We start from the raw sequence: 20,712 nt of genomic DNA on the forward strand, positions 1-20,712 counted from the left end.
TGGCAGCTGTACGCCGATTGTTTGGACAACGTGTCATTTCATGAAATGGTGACATGCGATGGCCTCCCAGATCGCCTGATCTCTCAGCTTGCGATTACTTTTTGTGGGGTCACCTTAAAAGCAAAGTGTTCCACAGTAGACCTGCTACAACGGAAGAACTGAAGGCAAAGATCCGAGAAGCAATTGCAGAAATTCCAGTTGAGATGTTACGTCAAACCATGACAAATTTAACGAAGAGACTTCGTGAGTGTTTACGTAGAAGAGGAGGTCACCTGGAAGACGTCATCTTTAAAAAAATAAACTAAAATGTATGTGTCATAAAATGGCAACATTTGTACAATTACATGAAATAAAATTCATTTTCTAAAAAAAAATTTCATTAACGTTATTTAATTTTTTTTAAATTTCCCGTTTCTTTGAATCATTCTGTACATCAGTTTATTAAATAATGTTAGAATAATACACAGCAACGTTAAAATAGTAGAGGCAGTACAGGAAGTTTTCTTGCATTATAATTTCCGGTACTAAAGTAACGAGTTGCGCTAAACAGTCTTGTTGTTATAGTTTGTGTTTACTGTAGGTTATATTTTCCTTGTTTATTAATTCTCGAATAGTACATCCTTGCAGTTAGTTTATAAAGCGACATTTCTGTAGTTTATTTTTGTTAAAGTGCCTTTTTCAAAGATGATTCTTGTCTGCGTTATGTGGATTTTTTATTTGTAGTTAGTATACGACTGTTTATTTACTTTTGTGTTAGGTCAGTGCTTTTTGGTATTCCATTTTAAATTATTTCATATTTTTAATATCTTTATTTGTCTTGGTCTTGATATTTGACTAAGTTGTTATTTGAAAATGAGGCTTAACGTGGAATTTTTTGATTTTTTTTCTTCAGTAATAAATCTAGGTGAATAATGTTAGATCGTAACTAAGTTGATAGTTCTGTAACATCGTCATTGTAGACTTATAATGGAAAACTTAATTTCATTAACATTTATACAAACAATTTGTGTAAAAATAAACAAGCATAGATAAAAATAACAATTTACTTGGTAGAGATGTTATAAACTTTGTTATAATAATGCCAATTAGGGCCTCCAATTAATTTATCAACATAAATAATGTATGTTTTTTAACTAAAACTTTTTAGTTACAGCATTTTCAATTTTTATGAATTGTAGTTTTCTTTTTTCATTTGTTTGTTTCTTTGCTAATAAATTACTTTCTTTTGTAAAAAGGTAAAATAATCTCTATACTTGCAATTTTAAAGCTTGGTTGGCGAAACGAAAACTTATTTTGAAAGCAGCATTAATAAAAAAAGCTATTCATTAATAAAAACCACTTTGTTGCTAATTTTTTAAAGTTAAAAAGATTTGAAAATTTTACCACAGTATTGTAAAAATAGTGTAGTTTATTGGCCATGGATAACCTGGGCATTCATATTTAAGTTAATGTAACAATTACTGATCTGTATTAAAGCTGGTCTTTTGGAATTCAACGATCAGTCTTTTCTTTAGCTTTTCTTGCTGACTTATGGAACAAGGAAAATTTCTGTTTATTTACTGTTATTTATTTTTGAACACTAGTGATGTTCAGGGTAGGTTTTAAAATATTCTGTGAACAATTACTAAAAACTGACTGAAAACTAATAATTTATAAAATTGGAATATTTATATTTTTCAAGAAATGAAGTTAGGTTTCATACACATGTTACATATATTACGGGGAAAAATGATAATAACATTTATGATCAATTAAACTTCAACCATCCTACAGCCCTATTAAGCATAGCAGTCGAAAATAGTAAGAGGTAAAATATATTAATTAATTTTTTATTACAAATTGTATGCCTTAACATTAGTGTTCATTTTGCACGGGTTTACATTTTTTTTTGTTCTTGTGGTTCATGAATAAATTGCAATTAAAATTATAATTTTCAATGAACTTTATGAAATAAATAATTACATTTTAATTATTAATTTATGAGTCCTAAGGCCTGTCCCCTTAGACGCACATCTTTTCAATTTTCTTTTATTTTCACATAAATTTTGAGTTCCTGAAAGCATCTGCTTTCATGTAGTACATCTATAATTTTTTTTCTTTTCTGCCTTGCCCTCAACTGATGCAGAATTATTAACATTTTTCCTTTTACTGATCCCTGTCCTGCTGGTTAGCTCATATTTTGAATTGTTATACCTAAGGTTTTATTTTCATTTATTCTTTCAGGTTACAGACTCATTTTTAACCCTGTTTGTTTAATTTCACCATCGCTTTCCTTTTTATGTGTTTTTTGTAGTAACTTGGCTAATTTGATGTTATTGTATTTTCTCTTCCTTTCTTTCGTGTGCTGATATTTTAACTTCAATATATTATTTACAATATTTTGTATTGTTGATTACCTTTTTGCATTCCAACCTTTCTTTTCCTATACGGTTTTGCATTCTTAGTGTATCTGTATTTCCAAATTAATTAAACTTGGATGTCTTAAAAACATACGGCCAACCGACCTAGTTGCCTTTTTCTTCTTTTCCACTTTCTTTCTTTTTCATCTGAAAATCTTTTCATTTATCATTTTATTAGTCCATCTAATTTTAGGGGTAAAGCTCTTCCAACTACCATCTGTGCGTACAGATGATAGTGCCAGGCTCTCACCAGCTAAAACCCTTTTCCTTTAGAACAGCATTCCCTGATACCCAACTTTTGGCATTACTCAGGGGCATGCTGCATTCACCATGAGATTTCAGACTAGCTCAGGGAATCCTAGACTCCTACACACCTTAACAATAGCTGACTACTCCTGAGGGTACCGGTTTTTTTTCTAATGACTCAAAGAAATACCCTTTACATACCCCTTGCAAGCGGGGGAATGTTGAATTTGCACAGGATCGGCTAGGTGTTGTTAAGTGCCTATGTGAGCCCACACCCTACCAACTAAAACCTAAAACTCCTATCTCACCGACCCTCCCCACTCACGAAGAGCATTATGTCTGGTAAAGGGGTAGACGTCAAGACACCAAAATGCGGAGTTCCCACTGCCTCATTGTGCAGATGTGACCCCCATGTGGTCAGGGGTCCCCCAAGCGCTCAGCTGCTGGTCTACCTGGCCCGGCACCCTTCGACATCTCATTTCCTGGCAGGACTCTTCATAAATGTGTAGCTTATTCATTACTTTCTTGACAAACTTCTCAACTGCTTTCCATTCTTTAACTCCTTTTAGCATTACACTTTGTGTGTCCTCTGGATGGAACATGTCTTCCAAGCCTAACATATTTAACATCTCCCTGCATTCTTCATCAAAGCGCAGGCAAGAGAAATGCACATGGGTAGGAGTCTCTTCCTCAGCGTAGTCAGGGCAGTGATCCGTGTGGTTCAGGCTGTATTAAACAGATATGTCCTGAAATCGCCATGACCCGCCAGGAACTGTGTTAAGCTGTATCTCGGCGAGCCATGAGTCCTATACAAACTCCCGATGTTGCTTATAAGGCGATGGGTCCACTGACCTTTAGTGGCTTGATCCCACCATTTCTGCCAAATAACCATTAATTCTTTTGTTATCTGGGATGTTATACCCTTTTTGTCTCTTAATAGCAGGGGCCTCTACTCCCAGAGCCTCTTCTGCAAAATAACCAAATCTATTGACATTGCATCTGCCAGGACTTTAGCTGCCTTCTTAGAGACTGTTCTACATCCTCCTATGATTCACAGACAACATTTTGTTTAAACATTAAGTTTATGAACTGACTCTAGTCTTCCATGATATTTTGCAAATCTCATTACATCAACCCAAAGCTGCATCCCATACAGCATTGTAGTATATGTCACTCTCGCCAATAATCTCCTCCAATGTATAGTTGGTTCACCAGTATTAAGTAGGTGGGCAGCTATAAATTTTGCAGTCCTCTTGGCTTTATTAGCTGCCTCTACTGCATCTGTCCTAAATCTTAACCTGGTATCTATTCATATGTCGAGATGCTTTATTGCTGGCCTTGATACTATTCTCCTACCTTCTAATGTTACTTTGAGGATTGGTCTCTTTTTAGCCGCAGAGATCGCTACCACCTCTTATCTGGAGCTAGTATAAGTCGTCCCACCCTTGCCATCCAATCTTTTATTATCGTATGTGCTTCTCCTATTTTGTCGATGACTACTCTCTTTGTATTTGCCTTGACGACCAAGGCAAGGTTGTTGGCATAACCAAACATAGTTATGTACTGCAGAATAGCAACTTGAAAAACACCATCGTAACTCAGGTTCCAAAGAGTCAGTCCATGCACTGACTCCTATGAAGGCACTCTATGAAGGTTCTGCAGAATTGTTTCTCCTGATACCCAACATTCAAGCCTGCGCCCCAATAAGTAGGAACGAACCATTCCTCACAATTGCAAAGGCACTTCATGTTCCCCTAAGGCCTGCATTATTATGATGACATGAGAAATGCATTTCTCACGTCTAGAGTGACAAGGGCAGAAATTTCTCGCCATTCCCCTCTTGCAGCTGTACCAGCCACCCCGCACACTGCCGCCACAGCATCAAGAGCAGACCTTCCCTTGCGAAAGCCATACTGACTAGCAGAGAGTTCACCTCCCTCCTCAACTGCCTGAAGTATTCTGTTCTGGAGCATACGTTCTTGTATCTTGCCCAGCACAAATACCATTGCCAGCGGCCAGTAAGAAGAAGGGAGTGCTGGATCTCTCCCTGGTTTTGCAACAAACACCAGCCGCTGATACTTCCATATCTCAGGGAATATGTTTTCTGAGGGTAATACTGTCTGAGGTGGTAACACCCCCTGAGGATATCTGGCCTCCTATTGTCTAGGCTATCCCTTCATACTTCTACTCAATAGCGGTTACTTTTCCACCCTTAGACCTTAGACCCTTGTACTTCTTACATCTTTACTTGTGGGACTGCTCTGAGCTGATTAGCCCAAAACCTCTATCTTATCTCGCTGTGTAACATAAATCTAAACACTGCCTCAAGGCTAGCTTATTCCTTGCCATTTGGTCTATCTGCTAGCAATCTCAGACATTATGTCTTGACTTTGTCTTTATCTCCACAGTACTTACAATCAGCCAAGAGCTTCCTTTTCCTATCAAACAGGTAACTATTGAATGCCCCATGCCCTGTAAGCCACTGGGTAAAAAGCCCACCTTTCTGCGACTTCATCCTACCCACCACCTAATGTCTGGAATGAGCGAGTACATCGATTGCCATGAATAGCTCACCGCTTCCTAAGCAAGATCTCCCTTGCCTCACTCCTCCCTTCACTCTTTTCTGAGCTTTTCATGAAAAAGTCAGAAAATTTATCGCCGGATACCTGCTGACCAACACAGCTTCTAAAGAGACCTTGCAGTATGCCCTGACCACCCGAAGTGTTACCCTTCTCTGTATGCTATCTAATTTCTGCCTACAAAACTATTACATTTCCATTTCCCACTTTTAGACTGGTGCAGCACACATCATAACTGAAGAAACAACAGATGCAATTAACTTCCTCTTTGAAGTTCTAGGACCAACCACATCAAGCTTTTATGTCTAAAGCCGTTCTTTCTGTTTTCTTAACGGTTTTGTCCACATGCGTTATGAGTTTCCTGTTCCTATCTGGTCATACTCCAAGGTATGTCCCTTTACAGGATGGCTGGATCTCCAGGTTTGCAACCTTAATACTGAACCGCGGTATCCTACCTGTCATCTGGTTTACTACTGTTTTTCCACAGCCAACTGCCTCTGGGGAGTTGGCCTCTTAGGGAGATGCACTCCCTAACAATCTCAACAGATGCATTCTCCTTTGACACTACCTTCTTCGTACTTCTTGCTGTCTCAACCAGGGCTAAGTTATCTGCAAAAGCAATAGGCTGTACTTCCTCCAACCAATTGAGAATCAGCACTCTGACATATTTAGTTTGTCTGGCATTTCTCTCCCCACCACCACACCATTTGGTTGCCTTAAGCATAAGACCGAATGTCTGTACCGCAAATTGCTACTGTGCCTCAAAACAGTTTAGGGACCAATATCCTAATTAGCTCCTAGAGTTAACCTAACTGCGTGAGTGGAATAAGCATGGTGCCCTTCACCATTCGCTTGCGTGTCCCACCGCTCACTTGTCATATATTAATAAAATGGATAGGCGCACCCCATTTACATACTAAAATAAAAGACTTGTCAATAAAATAAAATTTATTTTGTCAAGGACAGCAATCGCTGCCATGTCTAGGTCGCTGAATGCCAACAAATTCCTGTGCACCATATAATAGTGCTTGAAGCTATATTTGACCAATGGCCAGCCATTTCTTGAAGGTAGCTTCCTACAGCAAGTGGTAGGAGTCATATCCCTTACTGAAGCTGGTTGAGCAAAGCTATGGTATGAAGGAACTCCCACTTGGTTCAACAATGCGGCTCATGCCACATTGACTCGCCGCTTTTCCCCATAACCTTTAAGTTTCAGGGTGGCTTGAGTTCTGCCCCCCCCCGCCAAAGAGCTGGCCAGTTGAACATCATGTCTTTATTTGACTGGACCTCCCTGCAGATGCACAAATCATCAACTGCCAGGCGGAACCAAAACAAATATTGGTTCAGATTTAGAACTGGTGCATTGTGATCACTGTTCTGCTCCAGTACATGCCCAGCTTAAAACCGCATCCCAAATACCTTGACCTCCCTACCTCTTCGCAATTTCCACATGGCCGCCCGAACTTTTACCACTAAATCGATTGGGAGAATCTTTCCCAATATGGTGGTAACCTTGTAGAAGGTGTTTTAAACACACCAGTGCATATGATTAAGGCTCTGTGCTAGGCACTCTTAAATTTTGAATAAGTGCTCCATTTCTTTCCAACCTATGCACCCAAACGGACACAGCATAAGAGGTCATACTTTCGAATACACCTTGGTACACCATGTACAAATGACGGCTTGACAGGCAGTAATCCTTTCGAGCAGTCCTCCTAAGCTTGTGCATCACAGAGACGGCATCCTCTCCTACGTGCCTAATGTGGTTACTAAACAGCAACTTCTCATCAAATAAAACACCTAGGTACTTATGAACTCTAACTTGGCTGATTACACAGCCTTAATATGGGTTGTATACTGTGAGATAATTTATCTTCACCATTGAGTTGCATATTAATATGCAACTATTTCTAGTTGGCCATAGAAATCTTTAAATTTTGCATGTTCATCCACCCCTCTGTGGCTGACAAAGCCGCCTGTGGTCATGAATTAATAGGACACAGTCATCGGCGAAAGCCTGGGCCGTGTCCCCTTCTGGGAATGTCAATCCCAGAAATCCATCAAATACCAGGTTCTACAGCAAGGGATCAAGAATGGAACCCTGCAGACTTCCTCTGGTGACAGATTTTGTCACAACTAGGTGTGGATCTGTAAGCAGAGCCATATGGGTAGAAAAATAGTCATGTACCATGTCCTGCAGGGTTACAGATACATTGCAGGTTTCCAACTCGTAGAGGACAGAACTCCAACACAAGAAAGGAAATGCTGCCTCTATTTCAATAGAAATTGCCAAAACATATTTACTGTCGACACTTTCCCCCACCTCGGCAAGAGCATTTAATATGCAATTCTCAGAACCAACCTCTTTCATGAAGCCATATTGGCCTTGATTTAGAAAGCTGTTTGTATCGATGTTTTCCCAGAGCCGTTCCACAACCAGCCTTTCAAGCAACTTGATGATTACCAGCCAGAGTCTGATAGGTCAATAACTGCTAACCTCACTTGTATCCTTTGGTGATTTTAAGAGCACCTTCACCAAAGCCACCTTTCAACCAGTTGGAAAGCAACTCCAGCTAAGGCACTTCGAGAACAGCCTGCCAAGTGGCTTTCTTATGACTGGCAGTAGATGATAAAATACATCCAGGTCAAGTCGGTCATCCCTGGTGCCTTTCTCAATGCCATTTAAGAAACCATTCAGTCTATTTATGGGTTCCCTAGCCTGTATGCCAGGGAATGGTGTCTCAACAACCTGACGCTGACTTCTGCTTCACCCTCTGGAGCATCTGGAAGCAGAGTATCCAGGAACACCTGGTATGTCGCCACAGATGTTAACGTGTGGTCCCAACCAACAAACCCGCATCGAACACTGGACAGCATGTGCAATGGCTTTGGCTGGTAACATGACTTAGCAAGCTGCCAGGAGTTGCATTGCAACTCACACATAGAGTCTTGCCAAAATTTGAGTTTGGCAGCACTTCGGCATATGCCACAAATTCCAAAGTATGGGTCCCAAAACTGAATCTTTGTGAAACAACATGGTCTATCGCAGCAACAGCCACCTCCTCACTGTCTGCAGTTGCAAAATGTTGCCTCTCTTCAAAATATTACTGCTGCAATCTTATCAAGTAAGGACTAACTCTCTTCTCCCTAAATCCAAACTGCCGATCTGAGAGTCCACCATTATACTTGATTTCCCATTTCAATCTTCTTGGTAGCATTATCTCTAGTACTTTCCCAAGAGTCCAAGAGTATTAATAAAGTAAATCGGCCTCTAACCTGAGGGATCATTCTCCCATCTTCCTGCTGTTTTTGCTAATACTAACCAAGCACACTTCCGTTATTCTGGAATCCATCCCTTTAACAAAACACTGTTCATTATATCCACTACCATCACAAGCATAGCTTCAACGACCGCCCTGACCACCTTCACTGGTATGCTCTGAGCTCTTATCTGGCCTCAACCTTACTGTTGTGTATAGCAGCTCCTCTATTGTAAATGGAGGTGTATTGTCTGCAACTATTTCTCCAGGTAACATTATTATACGGAAAGAGAACCTCAATCATGTCAGTCAATTGTCTCTGTGTAAGTACAGGTAATGATCTTCCAAATCTTCCCATCACTGTCTTGTACCCAGTCCCCCACAGATTCATTTTAGCAGTTCACAAACCTCTCTCCACTTCCCATTTTTCAAGTTAAGGATTGCCGCCTTTAACAATTTGTCCACAACTGAGAGTGCTCTTCCATCGAGAAACTACTTCTTGGTCATTGACATCTTTGAAGAGCTTTTCTTGCCCTCTTACAGCCACTTCTGAGATCATAAATCTCTCTTGACTACCAGTGTACCAGCCTCTTTCTTCCATTGCCGTCGTTCCAATCCAGCATTTCCTCACATATTTTGTATCACCTGTGAAAGAATATCACGTCCTACTTCCCTGTTTATTTTCATTGTTTTTCTGAAAGCGTCTTTAAATTCCCTAAGACAGCTTCTTTGAAACTCTAGGTGTTGAGAACCACCTACTGCCTGACTTGCATATCAGCAACCACAACCTAAATGAATCTTTTGTCACTAAGCATCTCTTTATCCATTATATTCTAACTAGAAATTCTCTTGACCATATCTTCTGTGATGAAGGTAAGAGCCACTACTGAACCGTTCTGTCTGCTCTCAAACGTTACAGCATCCCCACTAAGCAGATTAACTACATACAGATGCCGCTGCCTGTGCCAAGGTTAGTCCCTTCCTCTCGTGTCAGTAATCTGGCCTCCCTACTCTGAGCATTTTGCATTAAAATCCCCTGCAATCAAAACATTTCTTCTTTTCTTTCTAACTGCATCACCTAATCCGTTATATAAATGAATTCCTCCAAGGGAGTATCGAGTGAGATGTAAGAACACTGTTTTAGCCTCTACCTCCACCCAAACGTATCCAATGCCATCTCGAAAATTATTTATGGCAAAGTGGTTAGAGTACCTTCACCAAAGCCACTTTCCAACAAGTCGGAAAGCAACTCCAGCTAAGGCACCTTGAGAACAGCCTGCCAAGCGGCTTTCTTATGACAGGCAACAGATGATAAAATATCATCTATCCATGTTAAAATATCCAGGTCAAGTTGGTTATCCCCGGTGCCTTTCTCAGTGCCATTCAAGAAACCAGCCATCACAGTTCCTATAGCCAATCCCAGTTACTATCAGTTGTCCATCCTATCTACCAGCTTACGGTTTGGTTAGCTCACCATTAGGTAAAGTCTCCTCCGATTTACTGAATCTGTATTTGTCAGAATCTTTCATTCTTGTTAAGTTCATTAAATAATTAAGCGATCAAATTACATTTCCAACCATAAGAAAAAAGAAATAATACCTTTGGCATTAAAAGTATCAGAATTAAAATTATTGTAGATAAAGACATGTACCTCCTTTTGGTTTACCATTTTAAATTTTCAACTTTGTGGTGCTCTAACAAAGATTAATGTGCTACTGAAAACAAAGTGAGATGCATTGCTCGAGCGATGCATCAAACTTGAAAGACAGTTTGCATTATTTGTTTGAATTAATAGAAAGAGATAAAAGAATATAGTTTGTATATGCAGTAAATACTATAACAATGACTGTAGGGCCACTACAAGAGTCGCAGTTAATCTTTAACATATGGCTTAGAAATCAATTTTGATATCTGCTGTTTGTGCCAGGTACTTTACATGGATCACAGCTATAAGACAGAACAGGAGAGAGAGATTGTAAAGCAACAGTTTAATGAATTGTATCCTTTCTGTGGTAATAATTCTTACAATATTCTTGTTAAAATTTAAGACAAAAATACAAGTTGTTTTGTGTTGCAGTGAAATTTTGAAAATTAATGCAAAATTAACCACAGCAGTTTAGTTGATCAATTGAAGACCATAAACAGATGTATGAAAACTGCTATAGCTATCCTCTAGTCTTAGCTTGAGAAATAATACAGGAAAATAGATATTGAATTAGGAAAATAATTTTGGAATCTGTGATTTTATTGAGTATCATAATGATTCACCTGTTAATATTTTTTTAGAAATATAAAGAACCATCTCTCTCTCTCTCTCTATATATATATATATATATATGTAGTTATATATTTTACTGTATTTTTTGCAGTTTTAAAAGGTAATCGGTAAACTTCCTTGTTGTTAGGTTATGTAAGCTTTATTACTTATTAGACATTTTTTGATTTGTATGTAACAAGATAAATGTAGAGTCATTGATGTTTACTATATACTTTAGGTCAATTTATTCATTAAAGTCATCATTTGACAAGGATTAATTTTGAAAATTTTTGAAAGTTTTGTAATTTATGTTCGATTAACTATATTTTGGGTAATATGTCAGTTGTAGTGGATTTTTTTTATGTCTTAAAAATATGTTGTCCATTTTGTTTACTGAATAGCAAGGTCTATGAAATCGAATGGTTTGTTGTGTTAATAAAGTTGATTTTTATGTAGGAATATAATGCCTTTAACTTAGTGATATTAGTAAACGATTGATCAGAACCCAAAATACGTTATATAGTTAACATCAGTATAAGATAAATTATAAATATAAAAACAAATTGTAAGATAAAAAATAAATATTTTTAAAGTCTGTATTAACTATTCAAATACAAACATGTAAAATAATGTATCTTATCAAAGATAATGTTAAAAGGGCAGAAATGCCTAATTTTAAGAATTGAAAAATAAAATAAAAGCTGAACAAGCATACTCCCGAGTAAGTAGCATTGCCAGTTATTTTATACATTATACTTATCTCTATCAAATTGTCCCTTTATCTTTCACTTTTTAAAATCTCTAAATACTTTTTTCCTCTAATGTATGTATTTTATTTTTGTAGGTCGGGGTCGGTTGAAGTTTATTATTCCTCCAAAAACTGAATTGCTGGTAATCCTGAAAAAATGACATTGAAGGATTTGCAAGATGCTATTAGTAAGAATGAAATTGAGGTTGCTGCAAAGTTGATGAGATCTGCTGACACATTAATTACCGATTATTCAAAACTAATAAGTACATTATCTTTTGTTAAATCAAAGGAAATGATGGCTGAACTGTTACAATATATTCCTACTAGTATGATAAATTATTATTGTCCTGGTGAAATTTCAATACTGAATAGCACTATAGCATATTGTATGGATTTAGTGAAGCAGTTTATATTGAAAGGTGCAGATATAAATTTTCTAGATGGGATAGGTAACACGCCATTGTCTTTAGCCGTTGGCACCGGTAAAGATGTCAAATTTATCGAGGAGCTTATTAAGTTAGGTGCAGATGTTAATAAAACAATACGTGATCGATTAACACCTTTACATTGTGCATCTCAGGATAAAGATGTTGTCGCATTGTTGATTAAGCATGGTGCCGATATAAATGCTAAAGATGTTCACGGTCGGACAATTTTGTTATCGGCATTACAATTTAAAAGAAAGGACGAATTTATTTTGGAACTTATTAACTTAGGTGCCGATATTAAAGTTGTAGATATAGATGGAAATACAGTTGTTCATTATGTTCAAAGCGCCAACCTAATTCATAAATTTGTTTCTATGGGAATTCCTATTAATGTAAAAAATAATAAGGGCCAAACACCATTGATGACGGCAGTAAGATTTGGCGATCCTGAATTAGTCAAAGTATTGTTACGGTTTGGTGTTGATATAGATTGTTTCGATTTACAACTAAATTCCCCGTTTCATTTTTTAAAATTAAAACATGAAAATATTACTCAGATAGTTGATTTATTAATCTTTAGTGGTTGTAAAGTGTATACAAAAAATGTAGATGATGAAACACCCTTGTCGCTTATGTTAAGTAGACAAGAATTGCATGGTGAAACGATCGATCCGTTTAAACTAATAAAATATACTCTATTAGCTAATGAGTCTGCTGCTTTTAATATAGCAGTTGATTCATATTTGGGTGACTGCGATGTAAAGCGGTATAAACAGGAATTAAGTGAAATGAAATTATTAAATATTAACAATAATAATGAAACTTTTTATAGTTTTTGTCTTGAAAAAAAAAAATTTAATAAATATTTCAATGAAACAAGGTGTTTATACATACACGATGAAGGTCAAGTAAGAAATCTATTTCCAAAACTTTCTGCTGAAATTATCATGAAAATGAAAACTGAGAAAATAAGAAATGATTTACTCCAATTCGTTGACGAATTAATCATTCAGAGTAAACTTTTTGATGAAGAAGCAGATATTTCACCGCATTCTGATGGTAATAACAAAATTACTGATGTTATTGATAATTCAATAAACCAAACAGAAGAGAATAGAGCAGATAGCAGTTTTTCATCGGTTTCTAATCCGTTTCAGTCAATTGTCGTTGAACTTAATATCGATATCCTGTATCATGTTATCAGTTACTTAAATAACATACAGATTATGAATTTGTATAGTGCTACTTTGTAAGTTTAACATGTTAATTAGATCTCTGCTAGGGTGCTAATAGTGACAAAAGTATAAAAATTTACTCATGAATAAGCCTTAAAGAATTCATATTTTCCTGGCTACACTGAAATGAGAAAATATATTTGCAAGTCAGGCCTATAATTTCTTAAAGTGATTTTTAATGTCTTCTTTCTGCAAAATTTAAAATTATTTTTTTTTTATTCTTCCTCAGACTAAATTGCATGAGGAAAAATTAATAGAATCATATTTATCTGACAAAAATGGGATTTAATATGTAAACATAACAATTTTTATTCTATTATTTTTTCTTCTGTTTGATTTTCATTTTATCTCTTGTTAAGAATTAAAATATTTCAATTTCTAGGGCTTTATAAATGTTGAGTGAAAATCATGGTTCTTAAGTGTTAATGATGGGTCACTTGTTTTTTTACTTAAAAGTATATTGTATGATCGCTTCAAAGTAAGTTATAAGTATATTTAAATTGGGTTTTGGGTGATTGATGGGAGCCTTAAAGGTTACTGTGTCATGCTTCCATCAATAAACTACTAACTTTGAAAAATGCTGCCCCATGGAACTGAGGAAATGTAACTTTATAAAAATTAGGATATTGAAATGTGTAGCGAGAGAAAGGTAGAAGTACACTGACCAATTTAATAGTATCCTAATGAGAGAAAAGATGTATGTATATATATATATTATTTATTTTTTCTATATTTTTTTTTATACATTTATATATATATATATATATATATTTATACATTTTTTTTGTAAATTTTATACAAGTGTGTTTCACTTATACATATACAATGGGGTAAGCATGTTTTATACTTTTCTGTTATCTTAGTATGATTGTAGTACTATTATTCATTTATTAACTTGCTTTAGTTATTTCTACAGTTGTAAATAATAATTGGCTAATTTTTGTTGCTGTATTTCCTTAAGCTCTGATTACCTATCATATTGTTTTCAGAAGATAAGAATTCATGTAAATGAAATTTTAAAAAAAAAGCTTTATTGATGGTAGGTGAAAATGTATTTATAAGGATTGATTATTATTATTTTTTTAATGAACATACATTCCTCTTTATTCATCTTTAATAAAGTGCTTTGTCAATTTTATTTTATTAAGTTTTTATAAAGTGTAATTAGAATAATTGCAACGAGAGCTTATACAGTTTAAGAAAGATTAAATAAATAAATTGTGATCAAAATAATGTGCATAAAGTAACCTGAAGATTCTTGTTGGAAAATATTTTTTTTTGTATCATGTTAGAATTAAACTCACTTAACCCTTCGCCAGTGACTTGAACTTTTGTGTCAACATTAGTTGGTCTCACAGACTGATTATATTAGGGAAACATTTTTTAAGCTAATAATAAAATATTACATACACAATTTATTTATTTAACTTTATTTTCAAAAGGTAAATTAAGAAATGAAAAAATAAACATAAAAACAACAGGAAAGATGCAATTTTAAATATAGCAAAAATAAAAATAACAAAAACTAAGTGAACAAAAGTTTGTAAAAAAATTTCCATTACAAAACAAAAGATTTTGTAATTTACTAAATAAAATAATTTTAAAATTATTAAAAAACAAATTAAAAAATTAACACTGGACAATACATTAATGTGTTCAAGGCACAAATATGTATGACATTGTTTACAAAACTATTGTGTTTTTCGATTTCGCTTTGAAGTGCATTCTTGACACGTCTAATCCTTGAGGCGGTTCTTGTCGTTGTTGATGGGGAGTCTTCAATTTTATAAATACGTTTAATTTGTTCTTTTGTCAGTCTTGGAATTTGGGTATCTGTAGTGTGGTGGACAGCATGTCTCTTCATTATTGTTTTCGACAGGGCACTCAGAAAAGTTTGACGGATAATAGACTGCTCTGGATTGTTTTGACAGAAAATAATTTGAGTATTGATGCCAGCTATATTTATCAAACCATAAAAAATTACCACTGGCCACTGTGATATGTTTGTAGTACAACTGTAATTTGTACAAAGTTAGTCCACCATGTCAAAACTGATTTTAGTTTTATTATATGTTATTATCACCTCAGGTTTATCTGTAATATCATCCATGCTGTTATCATTTATGAAACTTACCAATAATACATTTTTTTTTTTTTTCGGTATGTACGAAAGTAATGTAGTCTTGTGTGAAACCATATATAGTAGATGATATGGGTCTATCCTGTTTTTACAGGAACTCTGGAGGAATTTCATTCTTTCTCAAAGTCCCCAATAAGGAAGGTTAACTTATGTTTTTAACAGCAGATCACATAATGGGACACTTGCGAAACAATTATCAGTTGTCAACATTTCTACGAGAACCATAAATTGATTTGCACATTTGCTTGACAACAGACACTGTACTTAGTATTGCTTGTTTTGTACGGCCCTTCCAGTTGTTTGCCTACGTAAACCTCTAAGTTTGACATACAAAACATTTTGGTGTCACACAAAGCAAAAACCTTTAATCCATACTTTTTTGGTTTAGCTATTATATATTGCTGAAAACAACAATGGCCTCTAAATCCTAGAAGCATTTCATCGATTGTAGCGTATTGTGAAATATTATAGTTTTCCTTACAGTTCTTCACAAAGTTATCAAATAAATCTGTAATGGGAGCTAGTTTTTCTTGCATTTCGAGTATTCCTGTCATTGAATCCACAATGCTGAATCAAAAGTCAGGATCACTGTAGAGACATAACTAGATGAAAAATTTGTGTTTCTATTTGTGTTGAATTACCATCAGTGCAGAATAATTTATCTACATTGAACCAATTACATTTTTTAACTCTGCATTAGGATTAAAATGTCAATTAGTGCTTCTATTTTTTCCACAACAGTAGGTCTTTTATAAGTTTCACACTGAAACTTCCCTTCGGTTGTTGTTTTAATATGCTCATTAGTATATATTACAATCATTTGTAACATGGAGACATGAAAAAACATTTTCCAGATGTCCAAGGATCCATTAATTCTCAGACTTGGTTGTCTTGGACCTGGTAGCTGGGTAAGTATATTTTTTGATCTTGTCCTAACATTTTTTGGAGAGCAGTGTCTCCTCCATTTTGTTTTTTATCTTTACCAAAATAAAAAATAGAGTTATCATCTGAATAAAATTGTCTTACTGTTGACAAATGGTTATTGTCTTCGGGAATTAATTCCTGTTCACTCTTTTAATCTCCTTCACGTTCTTCAACAGCATCTATTCATCACCTACATCGCTGTCGTCAGCCAGCAGCATCATCAATATTATCATCATCTGAATCAGGTTTTTCAAGTAATGATCAGATACAGGATTTTTCCCTCTCATAATCCATGTTTCTGAAAAGAAAGAAAAATATAAATCGTATTTTCACTGATATATTAAAAAAAAATTAAATAAAAGAAAAGAAATCAATTTTTTTGTAAAAAAACAGTTTAAAAATGATAAAAAAAAATATTTACCTTTAATCTTTTAGTAGTTTTGTTTTCAAAATACGACTTCAGTGATGTCGGTCCTACACTTCGTATACAAAATTAATGAACTTTGTCTCGCACACCAAAATGTCTACGATAGCAGAAATCATAAGGACTAATGCGTTTGGGAGGGGAAAGAAGACAGGATAGGAAGGTGCTGCTTGTTTTCTGTTTAGCATCTGGAACCACTGTAAGGTTTTACTTCAGCGGCTGAATGAGGGTAATATGTTTGAATGTAAATGAAGTGTAGTCTTCTACAGTCTCAGATTGACCATTCCTGAGATGTCTGGTCAATTGAAACCCAACCACCAAAGAACACCTGGGAGAACAAGAACAAAAAGGTACCTGGGAGAATAGAGCTAGCATAATAGTGAAAAAAATAAAAATTTTGATTGCTCTCTGTTTGACACTGTAGAACACTAGTGGAGTGTTAAAATTACTGGTGAATGCTTTACGTTTCAGCAGATTCATTCCTTCTGATGTATCATGTCAATATAATTAACATAATGTTTTCATTCAACAGACTGTCATTCTAAGTCTTCAGAAGTTCCACATTATTCAATGTGTAAGGTTACATCTCTGTCATTGTCTCTACCTACAGTAGTTCATTCTTATCTCAGACTTTGTTAAACCAAATAGGCCCTGAGTAAAAGAGAGACATATACTCTTTGGTTGTGCAACACCTTGAATGCCTTGGGCATTCTGGTAATTTAATTTTAAGTGAAATAAAATGTCAATGACCACAAAGCCATTTTAAATAAAAATAACATTTTATTGAACACCTTAGTCGAGCGATGGCTGTAATCTCACTGTGTGTAGGTTTTTACTGTTTAAAATTTATTTAAAAAAAATAACATACATTAAATCACAGTCGGTTATTATTTTACAATATTTTTTTTATTATTTTATTAAATGGTATCATTTAAAATTATTTTTAAGAAATTAAAAAAAAAGCTTATTTTTTGATTAATTTATTTATGAAATTATTTAACCTCCGGTTATTAAGAAAACCTTTGTGTGACATCACATCCTGATTAAAATAGCAGTAATATAATTTTTGGTTAATATAAAAATTTGCATTCATAACATGATGTTTGTTTGATTAGATGTTAAAAATAAAGAGATTATTTAGTGCACTTTTGTCAGTTTGAAGTAGCAATTATTAAATTTTATTTATATATAAAACACTGTATTTAATTGCTAAATATTGGTTTGCTTGGCATTTCTTCTGCCACCACAACATTTGGTTGCCCTAAAGCATAAGACTGAATGTCTGTGCCACAAACTGCTACTGAGCCATGAAACAGTTTAGCGACCAGTGTCCTAAATAGATCCTAGAGCTTACCTAACAGCATGAGTGGACTAAATGCGGTGCCATACACCACTGGTGTATGTGTCCCAACCGCTCACTTATATATTTACTAAAATGGGTAGGCGCATCCTGTCTACTACTAAAAATATATGACATCCATAAATTAAAGTTTACTTTGTCTAGATAGCAATTCGCTGCCACGCCTAGGTTGCTGAATGCCAGCAAGTACCTGTACCATATTAAAGTGCTTGGAGCCTTAATTGGCTGGTGGTCAGCCATAAATCTGTAGGTTAGTTTCTAACAGCAGTGCGTTAGGAGTCTTTCCCTTAAGTAAACTACTGATGTCGGTTGAACATAGCAACCGCATCAAGGAACTCCCAACCAGTCTGACAATATGGCTGTCACCACATTGACTCTCCGCTTGTGAGTGACTAATTTTCCCCTTGATCTGTAAGTTCCAGGTTAGCCCAGTATCTGCCCCCCAAGAGCAGGGTAGTTGAACATCAGGCATTCATTTGACTAGACCTCCCGCAAACGCACAGCTCATTAGCTGCCAGGCGGAACTGAATCAGATATTGGTTCAAATTAATATGGTTGGTGAGCACCCGTTGCCATTAAAAACGAATTCAAGGCATACCATCCTCCCCATAAATTCTTTCTGATGTATCATATCAATATAATAACCCCCAGATCCCGTATAAACTTGTACAGGGATCTTTCCTTAGTCGTGATGTCCCATTCCAGCTTCCATCGCGAGGCTCTGCAGCCTCTTCCGCAGGCGGGAGGTGGCAAATGAACGAAATTTATAGATTGGTGCATTGTAATCACCGTTCTGTTCCTTTACTGTCCGGCCTGAAACGGCTTCCCGGCCTCCACGGGCTGCCCGAACTTTCACCACTAAATCGATTGGGAGAGCCTTTCCCAATACGGTGGTGACCGCGTAGGATGTTGATGTAAAAATACCAGTGCGTAAAATTAAGGCTGTGCGCTGAGCACTCCTTCAGTTTTGAAAAGGTGCTCTATTCAAATCCAACCTATGCGCCCAGTTGTGCTTTCGAAGACGCCTCGGTACACCATGCACATTTGACGGCCAGACAACCCATAAACCTTCCAAGCAATCCTAAGTTTTTGCATCACTGAGACGGCGTCCGCCGTTATTGCCTAATGTGGTTGATAAACAGCAACGTTTCATCAAACAAAACACCTAGATACTTGTGAACTCTCACTCGGCTGATTAGACAGCCTTTGTATTTAATGTGGGTAATGATAACTTTTTTGCACCCTTAAGGCATAAACTTCGTCTTGGGCACAAAAATCTTTAAATTTGGAATGTCCTTCCAGCCCTCCGCGATCGTGAATTACCACAAACTAAAAGTAGAGTCATCGGCGAAAGCCTGAGCCGTGACCCCTTCTGGGAATTTCAATCGCAGAAACCCGTCAAATACCAGGTTCCACAACAGGGGACCGAGAACAGAACCCTGCGGGCTTCCCCTGATGACAGATTTTTCCACAGCTAGGTGCGCATCTTTAAACAGGATCGTACGATTAGACAAATAGTCACGGCCTGCGGTGTTACAACTCATAGAGGACAGAACTCCAACACAAGGAAGGAAATGCAGCCTCTGTCTATAAAAATTGTCAAAACGTATTTACAGTTGGCGCTTTCCACCTCTGCAAGAGCATTTAAGATGCAATCCTCAGTGCCAACCCTTTTCGTGAAGCCATACTGGCCTCGATTTAGAAAACAGTTCACCTCTATGCTTTCCCAGAGCCGTTCCGCAACTTTTCGATTACCGACGTCCATTCTTCGCATGTCGGCCCCTAGTTTAAACTTGCGACACAATGCCGCATAACAGATAGATCCCACAAGGATGTGATGCACAGTTAGTTGGCAGTCGCATCGAGCACAGACGGGTGCATCTGATTGTGTCATCAGATATCCATGAGTGAGCCTAGTGTGCCCTATTCGCAAATGACCTCTCGACGGATATTTCTGCATGAGGAGCTCCACGGTAACACAGTGTTCTAAACTGGTTGAAGTTTGTTGTAGATGGTAGCATTCCATTCACCTTGGCACTCTTCATAATCGCTTTGTCTCGTTCGAGATAACGCGATTAGTGAAAGGAGGCTGGAAACAAGCCGCGCTCATTGCCTGAGATCTTAATATGGCTGGCGATCCAGCAGAATCTCACAGTTGTATTACATTGAGATATTTGATAAATAACACTGAATCTCCTATACAGTAGGGTGTCTGGAGTACATGTAGCTAGACCCACCGGGTTGGTCTAGTGGTGAACGCGTCTTCCCAAATCGGCTGATTTGGAAGTCGAGAGTTCCAGCGTTCAAGTCCTAGTAAAGCCAGTTATTTTTACACAGATTTGAATACTAGATCTTGGATACCGGTGTTCTTTGGTGGTTGGGTTTCAATTAACCACACATCTCAGGAATGGTCGAACTGAGACTGTACAAGACTACACTCATACATATCATCCTGTGAAGAATTATCTAAACGGAAGTTACCGGAGGCTAAACAGGAAAAAGAAAGTACATGTCGCTAATCGCCTGCAAGCCACTCGTGGAATTTGACTAGATAAGTACGTGTAGAATTTTTGGGGTGATTATATTTAAGGCTTTATTAGCACAGCTCCACAACGAAAATACTGACGATTCTGGGAAGACAAAATATTTATGTTCTATTGCCAAACAACGTTTTTAGAGCCGTCTGTGTAAACTATAGCATCAGGATTC

The 20,712-nt window shown here is 36.4% G+C and overlaps 1 protein-coding gene across 1 annotated transcript; it reads left to right on the top strand.

Annotated features, from left to right (window-relative positions):
* The first annotated feature begins 536 nt into the window (after positions 1–536).
* LOC142332614 (uncharacterized) lies at positions 537–15,614 on the top strand. The gene is made up of 2 exons (XM_075379153.1): positions 537–757; positions 11,586–15,614. Exon 2 carries the CDS (start codon positions 11,647–11,649, stop codon positions 13,171–13,173), a length of 1,527 nt encoding a protein of 508 aa, XP_075235268.1. The 5' UTR covers positions 537–757; positions 11,586–11,646; the 3' UTR covers positions 13,174–15,614.
* Positions 15,615–20,712: the final 5,098 nt, after the last annotated feature.

The sequence above is a fragment of the Lycorma delicatula genome, chromosome 11, assembly GCF_047948215.1.
Source record: "Lycorma delicatula isolate Av1 chromosome 11, ASM4794821v1, whole genome shotgun sequence".
NCBI lineage: Eukaryota > Metazoa > Arthropoda > Insecta > Hemiptera > Fulgoridae > Lycorma > Lycorma delicatula.

Coding starts and splice junctions, on each gene's coding strand:
- LOC142332614 (XM_075379153.1), top strand. CDS start 11,647: ATGACATTGAAGGATTTGCAAGATGCTATTAGTAAGAATGAAATTGAG.